The sequence below is a fragment of the Myotis yumanensis genome, unplaced genomic scaffold, assembly GCF_028538775.1.
Source record: "Myotis yumanensis isolate MYYU_CA2020_CCGP unplaced genomic scaffold, mMyoYum1.0.hap1 SCAF_16, whole genome shotgun sequence".
NCBI lineage: Eukaryota > Metazoa > Chordata > Mammalia > Chiroptera > Vespertilionidae > Myotis > Myotis yumanensis.
The window spans coordinates 52,657,881-52,668,033 of NW_027223767.1; the positions used below are offsets into that span (position 1 = coordinate 52,657,881).

The following is a 10,153-nucleotide window of genomic DNA, read 5'->3' on the forward strand; positions in this document are numbered from 1 at the left end:
ACAGACCATAGTCTGGGCCATAAAACACACTTCAGCAAAAATCTAAAATTTTTGACAATAAAATTTAAGTTATACAAAATGCTAAATTACTGTATCGATTAATAGCAGGAAAGCATACCTTTAAATAACCCCTTGGACAAAAAGGAGGTCTCCAGGTGAGCTAGAAATTATTCTGAACTGAATAAAAATAAGTCAGAGCTCCTGGGATGCAGGCAAAGCAGCAGAGAAGCAAGTTACACATTAAAGTGCTTTATATTAGGACACAAAATCATCTAAACTTCCACCTGGAGCTGGAAAAACATAAACACCACTGAGGCAGTACGAGCAGAAATCAATGAAGCAGAAACACAAAAGCTGCAGAAGCATAAAAGGCGAAGTTAGTTCCCTGAAAAGTTCAATATTAATAAACTTCTAATCAGACTAAGAAAAAGAGAGGAAAACATTGTCAATATCAGAAATGAAGGATGGAACATAAATTAAAAGGACAATTTGACAACTTTCATGAAACTGATTCCTTAAAAGACACAAGTAACTGGAATTCACAAAGAAATATATGCCCCCAACAGTCCTATACCTATTTAAGAAATTGAATTTCAAAGTTAAGAACCTTGCAATTATGAAAATTACAGGATCAGACAGTTCTGGGGAGTTCTTCAGAACATTTAAGGAAGAAATAACGCCTGTCCCTAACTCGAGAAGTCCTCCAAGTGCACCCCTTAGTAAGGCTATTCCATTAGAGTACACCGTGCACACACACACACACGCACACACACGTGAGCACACGCACGCACATGCACACACACGTGAGCACACACACGCGTGAGCACACACACGCAAGAAGGAAAAGCACTTGGTGAGGTGACCGGTTTATTTAGGAAGTTCCCGGAGCTGCCCCGAGAGGCCGCCCTGCAGCCCACAGGAAGCAGCCACCACAGAGGGCGCCCACCGGGGCCACACAGGGAGCTGGCCCGGGCAGGGCCGGTGTGTGGCTGCCCGTGGCCTTCTGCAGAGGGAGGGCTCTGAGCCCAAATACAGAGATCCAAGCAGGTTCCAAATCCACACAACCCGTTTCCGAGAGCGAGGCAGGTGGGGTTCCCTGCGGCCACAGGAGTTCAAGGCCAGAGAGCCAGCCTCTGGGAGGAGGGGGAGAACCGAGGCAGCCCAGGGTCCCCCTCTCCTAGCCGGGCTGTCTGCACCTGGCCCCCTCCCGACACGTCCCCCCATGAGACAGCTCGAGGGGGTCTGGCCTCTGAGCTCAATCACCAGCTCCCCCTCCTTCCCCGCCCTCCAGGGAGACTGCGGGACCCTCTGCCCCGAGGGCCCCCACGACATCTGCAGATGGGACCACGTGGCCGGACAGTGTGCTCAGGGCGCCAGACCAGGGGCGCCGAGGCAGGAGGCCCAGCAGCCCAGGGCGCCGGCTGCCAACCTTCACCAGAGCTCAGCCCCCGGCCTGCAAGCACCGAGGGGCTCCGTGGCCCGCCACCTGCGAGTCCTGCCGCTGCTTCCCCCGCCTCCACGCGGCTCTGGCTAGTTCGTGGCTCCTGCTCTCATTCCTGGAGGCTCGGCCACGCTGCGCTCTCCTGGCTGGGCTGCTCCCCGCACCAAGGCCTCCGGGTGAGAGGGAGAGGCCGACACAGACACCAGGGCTGAGGGCGGAGGGGACCGTGTGCAGTCACTGTCCAGGTCATGAGTTCAAGAAGGCGAAAGCTGATGGCTCTGAGCCAGGAGGCTCTGGGGCTGCCACGCCGTGTGACAACGTCCAAGGGGGCTGCGGGGGCTGCGGGGGCTCCTGGGCGCCAGTCCCAGCCTCCGCCAGGCGGGGGCAGGCCAGCAGCTGCATGCCAGCAAACAAGGACTTGTGGCCGCTGCTGGCCCCCGGGCCCCTCAGGCAGCCGCTGGGTTCTAGGCCGGATTCCGGTCCTCCATTGGGAGCGTCTGAGCCCGACCGGCCCTGCTCGGGTCTGAGCTCCTGATCTCTGGAACCTGCCAGTCTGGGCTCGGCCTTCCTGGCGTCCCCGAGGCCTGGGAGGGGGCACCCACCCAGGGCGGGAGGGGCTGCAGGGCCCCTGGGGGAGAGCAGGGTGGAACTCAGAGGCTGGAGAGACGCAGGGCCCCCGGCGAAAGGCACAGCTTCTGTCAGCAGGTCGGACGCGCCCACACGCGTGGCTGCGGGGCTGGGCTCGGCCTGCGGCCTCCGGGCGGCGGCGTGCTGTCGGCAGGAGGCTTCTAAATGCCTCAGGATCTGGACGGCGGAGAAAGGGAACTGGTGAGGGCCCAGTCGTCCTGGGGATCCTGGAGGGCACATGGCCCTCCCCGGGGCCTTCCCCAGGCCGCTCCAGGGCAGGGCCCGCTGGGGCAGAGTGGGCTACGGGTTGGTCCTCTACGAGCCGTCTCTGCGCTGCCCTCCCACCCCCAGAGGGCTGCCGGGCCTCGAGCTGCTTACACACCGGGCACACCAGGTGCCCACAGATGCCTGCGACCTCCCCTCTGCTGCCTCGTGAACGGCTTCCCTGCCGTCAGACCCGCCGCGTGACCCGTGGCACAGGCAGAGGGGGCCCGGGGGGAACAGTGTGCCTTCAGCCACCACAGCCTCGCCGATGGTTTGATGGACAATTCGGGGACTGGAGACTAAGGATCTGAACTTCCAATGGCCACAGAGGAAGCGGGGGGATGCCAACAGGCAGGGGAGGTATGGGCGGCTGCGGGGTGGGTGGGGGGGCCAGTGAGAGCCCAGGCGGCCTCCCACAATCCCGGCGCTAGCAGGGTGGGGCTCGATGGACGAACAGTTTCTGCCCTCCAGGAGCTGCCCATTTGGGAGCCAAGCACAGACCCTAGAGCTGTGACACGAGGTGGAGAAAGTGAAATAGATCCACCCGAGCAATCAAGGAGGGCTTCCTACAGGAAGCTGCACATGAGCTGAACCACAGGGAAGAAGAAGCGACCCACAGGACAGAGCTGCTGGGCAGTAAGGCGGCTGAGCACAGGCAGGCGAGGCCCCGAGCTGTTCTAGGGCACGGCCTGTCCAGGGCAGCAAGCGGCAGGGGAGCGAGGGGCCTGTCTGGAAAAGCCCGGAGGGATGGGGGGTCCCCGCACCCACTCCTCTGGGCCCGGCGCTGCCCACCTTGGTGGCCTTGCTGGTCACGGGCCCGGGGCTGCCAGCACTGAGTTCCTGCAGGCACGGCCGGGTGAGGAGCAGCATGCGCTCCTGGGAGAGCAGGTCCGTGCACCCCAGGGCGGCGATGGCGCCCAGGGCTCTCTGCGGGGACGGCAGGGGGGTCAGCAGGCTCCACCCGGAAGGCCAAGTTCCCAGGGCCTCCTGGCAGCCCCGCTGGCCCCCTGTGCTCACCCCACGACCCCTCCCGGGGCAGACCCCAGGGAGGGGGTCACCGTGCCTGCCTGCCCGCCCGCACATCCTCACCATCTGCTCGCACTCGCCGGGCCTGCCCAGGCGGCGGGTCAGCAGCTCCAGCACCGCCTCGCAGTTGAGCAGCCCACACCTGCGGGAAGGGCACCGGGCAGGACAGGTGGGCAGGGCAGGAGGCCAGGCCCTTCCCTCGGGGGGCGAGAGCGGGGAGGGAGGGGGGGGGAGCCTTGGTCAGGGGCTCACTCTTTGACGAAGCGCTGAGCCTCCTCTTGGCTCAGGAAGGGGCGCGGCCCCTGTGTCACCATCTGGACCAGGCTCAGCTCCTGCCGGCAGTCGCTCAGGGTCATGGCCTCCACCCTGCAGGGGGCACAGCGGGTGGGCGAAGGGCCAGGCTCTTCCAGATCACACCCCGCTGGGCGGGACCCCGATAGTGAACATGTGGAGGGGCCGAGGGCTGGCTCACCTCTCAGCCACGTCGCCGGGCACCCCGCTGGCCCCCAAGGGGCTGTCACTGCCCGACCAAGTGCCCGAGCCCGAGGCCCTGCTCTGGCCGTTGTCCTGGCAAGAACCCTGGGAGCCGGGGCTGCTGTCCTGCTCGTCCCAGCCCCCGCCCGCCTGCCCCGGCTGGTGTCTTGCGGCTGGAAGAAAGGTGATCACGGTGAGACCCAGGGGCCTCAGACGGCCTCACACCCACTCCCGGGGACCCCAAGACTGGGGGACCTAGGGGACCAGGGAGGGCGCCCCAAGATGTGGACAGGGTGCACCCTCACAGAGGTCGGGTGGACACACCGGCCTAGGGCTCAGGTCAGGGAGAAGCAGCAGCGCTGGGCACCGTGGCTCTCGAAGCTTGGGGAGACCCTCGTCACTCGGGGACACCTCCCCCCTCCTGTCTCCCAGCACCTTGCTCTTCAGTCAACCTGTGCCACTGCCCCGGGCCCCCAGGACGCATGAGTTAGAGGCCAGCCCTTGCTGAGGGCCGTCGGGCAGAGCCATGCAGACGGGATGAAAGGGCTCCTGGCCCCGCCCACGTCTGGCCCTGCACTAGGAGCTGGGGCCTGGGCCTCAGGGCCGATCCACACTGAGCTAACGCCGGGCAGCACCGCCTGCGTGAAGCCACCAGATGCCACAGGACACGTGGTGGTGCTGGTGGCCGGCCGAGCCCCTGGCAGTGTGTCAGGTGGGGCAGGCTGCCCTCCTCTCGCCGGCCCTCAGCTCCGCTCAGCCCAGCAGGGGCAGGAAGGAGCCACGGACGGGGAGAGTCAGACCCCGATACCTCGGGCCCCCAGCAGGGCTCCAGGGGGTGGGTTCGCAGGGGCGAGGTGGCCGTGGCTGGCGGAAGGCGTCACAGCAGGCTGGTAGGCGTCCCCCTGCAGCAGGGGCCCCTGGGAGCTGGGGCCCTCGGGCCCAGGGCGCACGGCACTGGCCACGACCTCTGCGGCCTTCTGGAGGGTGGCGAGGAAGGCTTCCCCCGTGGAGCCTGCACAGAGCGACAGGGAGATGGCGCGGCCCCAGCGGCCCTCCCACTCCAGGAGCCAAGCCTCAGAGGGCCGAGCTGCAACCAGCAGTCAGCACAGCGGCTGGGCTCAGCCCGAGCCCACGTGCCCCTGTGGCCCGGCTGCGGGCCTCCCGCCCACTCCCGCGTCTACTGGGCTGGCCGGGCCCTTTGTCAGCACCGGCCCTTCCTGCCCTAAGCCCCTGTCCCCGCGCCCAGCGCCCAGGCAGCACTCACCCGTGGGACCGTGCTCCCTGCTGTAGCCGAAGCCCCGGAGGGCGCCCTGGGGCCGGGACTGGGAGCCCATGCCTGTGGGGGGGACCCGAGTCACCTGATCCTCGGAGAGGAGCCCCAGGCCCCACCCCAGGGAACCCCGTGTCGGACCTGGACAAGGCTGCGTACCTGCAGGAGGCAGGGCCCTGGGAGGCTGGGAGCAGGGAGGAGGGGACAAGGTGTCCGAGAACAAGGTGCTCCCCAAGTCCTAGACAGGAGGTGAGGGCGCTCAGTGTGGTCACACATCCGACTGGGCCCCCACCCCCACCTTGAGGGCCACACACAGCAGGAAGCCGCTGGGGTCCCCGGGGGAGCTGGTCCTGGGCTCACCTGGGCGGCCGCCCGCACTTGCTGGTACAAGCTGTTCCCGTGGAGGGGGTCCGGGGGCCCCGTGAACCCTGCAGGGCGGGGGGCGGGCTGAGCAGGCGCTGCCCCCGATGCCGGGCTGGACGCCCCAGTCCCCCGTCCCCTCCCCACCTCGGGTGAGCTCGCCGTTCTGCCCCGCCCCCACCAGGGGAGTTTCTGAAACAACAGGTCTGACCTCCAATCCCGTGTGACTTCACCTCCAGGTCAAAGTCCCTCCTGCACCCTCGAGCCTGGCGAAGGCCCGCTCCCCCTCAGGGCCCGCCGCCCACACGGTTCACAGGCGCCACCGCAGCCCCTCGGCCCCTCACCACCCACAGCAGCGAGGCCTCGGTCACCCCGGCGACTCCCTGCTCCTCACCTGCCACCTAACCGCCTCCCTCTACCCGCTCAAAACCCCTCAGCGGTTCCCAGGGGCTTTAGGGAAAACCCACAGGCTCCCGGAAGGCTCCCGGGGCTAAGGCACTCGGCCAGCCGGCAGGACTGGTACCTGCCGCTTCCTGGATGAAGACTGGGTTGCGCTTGAGGATGAGCAGGAAGGAGGAGGAGCCGTGGGCACACAGGTGCAGCATGATCTTCAGCACCTGGGGGGACGGTCACGTGGGGCGGGGCCAGGCCCAGAGGGCACCCCGGCTGCCTCCCGCCTCACCACCCACGGTGTGAGCTCAGGCCTGACCTGACCCCCGAGGGTCTGCGGCCGCTGGGGCCTCACCTTGAGCTTCACGCGGCCGGAGCCGCTGTGCAGCCGGTTCAGGAGGTACTCCAGGAGGCACTGGCTGCTGCCCAGCGACTCGTGGGAGATTTCTGGAAGGCGCTCAGGTTAGGGAAGGAGCGAGCTGACCGGGGCCTCACTGTCACCGAACCTCTTAGGGTCCCTCCCTGCAGGCACCCACCCCAGGCCCGCGTTTCAGGAGCATCGGGCACCGGGGGCCTCCTGGGCTCCTGAAAGGGCCCCGGCCGCCGAGGACAGAAGCCCAGGGCCCTGCGTGGGGACACGGGGAGGATACTGGCGATCTCCTCGAACAGGTAGCCCGGACACGGCGCGTCGTCGTCCGACGTTCCCTTCAGGAGAACCGGGAGCTGAAAGGCAGCGAGAGCCCCGCCATGAGTGGGTGGTGCACAGGGGTGAGCCCACGGCCACCACAGGGGCCGGTGTCCACGCATCTCGGGGTTGGCACGCTGCTGGGTGAGGGAGCGAGGGGACAGCAATGGTCGCATCGGCTGCAGGCAGCTGGCGGGAGTCATGGAGAAGAGCCGTTCTGCTCGGTCCCCCCAGGCGCCTCGCTAACAGCCGGGCAGGACGACTTAAGGCAAAGCCCAAAGCCGAGATGAGCCTTTCCCACGCGGGGCAGATGGGCAGCGTGACGTGGCCCCTAAGCCTGACCCACCCACGGCGGCGCTTCAGGGAACAGACCCTGGAAATAAGCCGCCGGGCGACAGCCGAGCACGTGCGTGTGTTTACTTGTTAGCAGCCAAACAGGTGCCCGTGACGCGCTGACTCACCAGCGCGGGCCGGGAGCAGGAAACCCGCTCCCCACGCGGCCCGCCGGCGGACGGCACAGCCTCAGGGACATCGGGACAGTGCGGGCCGCACACCACAGCGTGAAGGCAGCTGCCCGGTGTCACACGTGCCCGACTGTCACGCCAGGCTGCGCGCACCCACCACCGACACCAGGGGGCGAGGGAGGAGGGGCCGGCGGGGGCGGGGGCGGGAGCCCGGGAGGGGCCGGGGCGCGGGGACCCCGGCAGGGAGGCGGATGGCTCTGGCCCGGGGCGAGGCGGGGGGAGGCGTGCAGCAGGGTCAGACCAACCGCACTCACCCGGTGCAGGAAGCTCAGCCGGTCCCGCAGCAGCGGCGTGGCGGCCATGATGCAGGTCACCTTCCGGCCCTGCCCCGCTCCCAGCCCCTCCAATCACCGCGCGGGCCTGGCCCGCTGGCCAATCGCTCGCGTTGGGCGGGCCCTGAGGCGGAGTTAGGTCAACAAGTTGAGCCTTAACCAATCCGAAGTCCCAGGTCAATGACAGACAGCCTACCAGCCAATTAGCGGGCTCCTGGGGAACGCGGTTCCGGAGAGACAGAGGCGAGAGCTGAAACCTGGCCTATTAGAAAGCGGAAGAGAGGTGATGGACGGAAGCGTCAACCTATCAAAGGGTGCTTCTCCGGAAAGGGACGGACCCAAGATGGCGGCGCCCACGGGTACCAGGAAGAGGTGCTCATGTCGGGGAACGGAGCGGTGTGGGGGCGCGTGCGAAGCCGCCTTCGCGCCTTCCCCGAGCGCCTGGCAGCCTGTGGGGCTGAGGTGAGGAGCCTTGGGTCGGGGCAGCACCTGCGGGACGGGGCGGGGGGTGGGGCACTGGGGGAGGGGGCTGCGCCGGGCCCCGAGGCCGCCGCGACCCTGTCCCGCGCCGCCCGTCCCCAGGCCGCCACCTACGGCCGCTGCGTGCAGGCGTCCACGGCCCCGGGCGGCCGCCTGAGGAAGGACCTCTGCGCGCAGGAGTTCGAGGCCCTGCGGCGCTGCTTCGCCGCCGCGGTAGGTGGACGCGCCCCTCCCGGCCCCACTCCCAGCCCCGCCTCGGGGGCGGGTCCCGCTGGCCCCCTCCCTTCTCCCGCGGGCGGTGTCGAGCGACCCCGCGCCACGAGCTCGTGTGCCCGGCAGGTGGGGAGCGTGGGGGGCCCCAGCCCCTGCGCGAGGGGGTTCCGGGGTGTGGAAAGCGCCTGGTGAACCCCCTGGTGCCGTCGTCAGGGCGGGGGTGGGGCTGCCCACCCAGAACCCCACACCCCGCCTTCCAGCCCCGCTGCGCCCTAGCGGGGTCCCTCCTCCAAGGCGCTCGCAGGGAGATGGGGGCCCCTCCTCCAAGGCGCTCGCAGGGAGATGGGGGGCCCCTCCTCCAAGGCGCTCGCAGGGAGATGGGGGGCCCCTCCTCCAAGGCGCTCGCAGGGAGATGGGGGCCCCTCCTCCAAGGCGCTCGCAGGGAGATGGGGGCCCCTCCTCCAAGGCGCTCGCAGGGAGATGGGGGGCCCCTCCTCTAAGGCGCTCGCAGGGAGATGGGGGGCCCCTCCTCCAAGGCGCTTGCAGGGAGATGGGGGCCCCTCCTCCAAGGCGCTCGCAGGGAGATGCGTTTCCCGGCGCTTTTCCTCTGGAGCCACGTCTGCCTTGGAAACAGCGCGTTCAGACAACGTCCTTCATCTTCCAGGCCCAGCGGACCCTGAAGGGAGGCCCCTAGGCCGGACCCGGCGCCTGGCCCTGAGGAGGAGCCGTGGGCGGAGGGCTGGCCCGCGTCGCGCACACGGGGAGGGTAGGACGGGCCGGGGGAACCGGCAGGAGGCCCACCGGTCTCCCCAGGTGTTGGTACTGAGCGCAGGGTGCGCGGGACCTGGCCTCGCCCCCGTGGGCTGCGGGACGCGTGCCTCCGGGGCCTCGTTTTTTAGAGAATTCTCACCAATAAAATGTCACCCGAACCTCAGACGCCTCTGGACGTTGCCTGTGGGTTGACAGGAGGCACCAAACCTGCGAGACTGAGCGGGAGGGAGAGCCCCAGGCCCGACACCGCTTGGCCTGGCCTTGGAGGGAGCAGGAGCGGCTGGGGGCCTCCCGTGGAGGGCGGTGAAGGCCGAGCCCCAGGGCGGGTGTAGGAGCCCCGCAGCTTCTAGAGCAGCGAGCCTGCAGGCCCCTCCCCTGTGGGGTCACCCCGCGCCCCTTGCAGTCTCCCCGGGACCGAGCCGATCCCTGTCCTGAGAAACACACACACACACCCCCACCCCCACCTCTGAGCCCGCAGCTCCTGGGCGCCACCTGCTGGGAGCTGGGCTGCTCCGAGAAGCCCCTCCAGGGGCACGGAGGTCACACGGTCCCTGAGTTCTGTCTCCTCTTAAAACTCCGGAATTAGCCCGGCTCTCCCCAAGTGGTGAACCCCGGGTCTCAGATGTGGGTGTCATCTCAGCGAGTCCCTGGCAGCTTTGCGGGGCGGCCGGCCCCTTCCTGAGCTGGGCTGCTGGGCAGCCACGTTTCGCAGCCACAAAAACCAGTGACCCCTCTGTCCCCGCCGGGTGAGGGAGGCAGGTTCCTGCTGGGAGGGTGGGCCTGTCTGATCCTGCCCCGACCTCAGCTCATGCCCAGCGGGGGGTGTCCAGCAGGGGCATGGACTTCTCCTTGACCATCCTCCCTCCACTGGCCTCTGACAGCTTCTGGCATCTCCACTGGGCACACCTGTCCCACCTGGTGCTCCCTCCTGCCAACTCCCCTCCAGGTGGCGATGAAGCTACCGACACAGTGCCTTGCACCAGGCCACTGCGGGCTTGCTCTGCTGACCGGCCAGGTGCACCCCAGGCACCAACCTCAGCTCTCTCGGCCTCACAAGATGTCCAGAGGCGCTTCCCCGGGCACGAGCACCCAGGACTCTCCCATACCCAGGGTTCAGGAGTCAGCTCGGCCGCGGGAAATTCCATTCCTCTTACTCATTTGTAGTCAAGCTGCCCAGTGCATAGAAATAACAATAAAAGTTTTAAAATGGCCCTGGCTGGTGTAGCTCTATGGTTAGAGTGTCTGCCCATGCACCAAAGGGTCAAGGGTTCGATTCCCGGTCGAGGGCGTGTATCTGGGTGGCAGTTCATTCCCTGCCCTCCTTCCCACTTTCCCTGAAAAGCAATGGAAACAATA

The 10,153-nt window shown here is 66.9% G+C and overlaps 2 protein-coding genes across 2 annotated transcripts; one reads left to right on the top strand and one right to left on the bottom strand.

The window, feature by feature from the left end:
- Positions 1 to 864: 864 nt before the first annotated feature.
- TEPSIN (TEPSIN adaptor related protein complex 4 accessory protein) lies at positions 865 to 7,389 on the bottom strand. The gene is made up of 13 exons (XM_070394091.1): positions 7,316 to 7,389; positions 6,503 to 6,575; positions 6,208 to 6,299; positions 5,986 to 6,079; positions 5,463 to 5,530; positions 5,262 to 5,340; positions 5,097 to 5,168; positions 4,641 to 4,844; positions 3,831 to 4,005; positions 3,611 to 3,724; positions 3,422 to 3,500; positions 3,125 to 3,259; positions 865 to 2,245 (listed from the first exon to the last, which is right to left on the bottom strand). Exons 1-13 carry the CDS (start codon positions 7,361 to 7,363, stop codon positions 1,688 to 1,690), a joined length of 1,791 nt encoding a protein of 596 aa, XP_070250192.1. The 5' UTR covers positions 7,364 to 7,389; the 3' UTR covers positions 865 to 1,687.
- A 107-nt stretch (positions 7,390 to 7,496) lies between these two features.
- NDUFAF8 (NADH:ubiquinone oxidoreductase complex assembly factor 8) lies at positions 7,497 to 8,960 on the top strand. The gene is made up of 3 exons (XM_070394092.1): positions 7,497 to 7,795; positions 7,916 to 8,026; positions 8,691 to 8,960. The coding sequence occupies exons 1-3, from the start codon at positions 7,712 to 7,714 to the stop codon at positions 8,718 to 8,720; spliced, it is 225 nt and encodes a 74-aa protein (XP_070250193.1). The 5' UTR covers positions 7,497 to 7,711; the 3' UTR covers positions 8,721 to 8,960.
- Positions 8,961 to 10,153: the final 1,193 nt, after the last annotated feature.

Coding starts and splice junctions, on each gene's coding strand:
- NDUFAF8 (XM_070394092.1), top strand. CDS start 7,712: ATGTCGGGGAACGGAGCGGTGTGGGGGCGCGTGCGAAGCCGCCTTCGC. Junction 7,796..7,915: donor TGGCAGCCTGTGGGGCTGAG/GTGAGGAGCCTT, acceptor GCCCGTCCCCAG/GCCGCCACCTACGGCCGCTG. Junction 8,027..8,690: donor GGCGCTGCTTCGCCGCCGCG/GTAGGTGGACGC, acceptor TTCATCTTCCAG/GCCCAGCGGACCCTGAAGGG.
- TEPSIN (XM_070394091.1), bottom strand. CDS start 7,363: ATGGCCGCCACGCCGCTGCTGCGGGACCGGCTGAGCTTCCTGCACCGG. Junction 6,080..6,207: donor CCGGCCGCGTGAAGCTCAAG/GTGAGGCCCCAG, acceptor CCGTCCCCCCAG/GTGCTGAAGATCATGCTGCA. Junction 5,169..5,261: donor CAGGGCCCTGCCTCCTGCAG/GTACGCAGCCTT, acceptor TCCCCCCCACAG/GCATGGGCTCCCAGTCCCGG.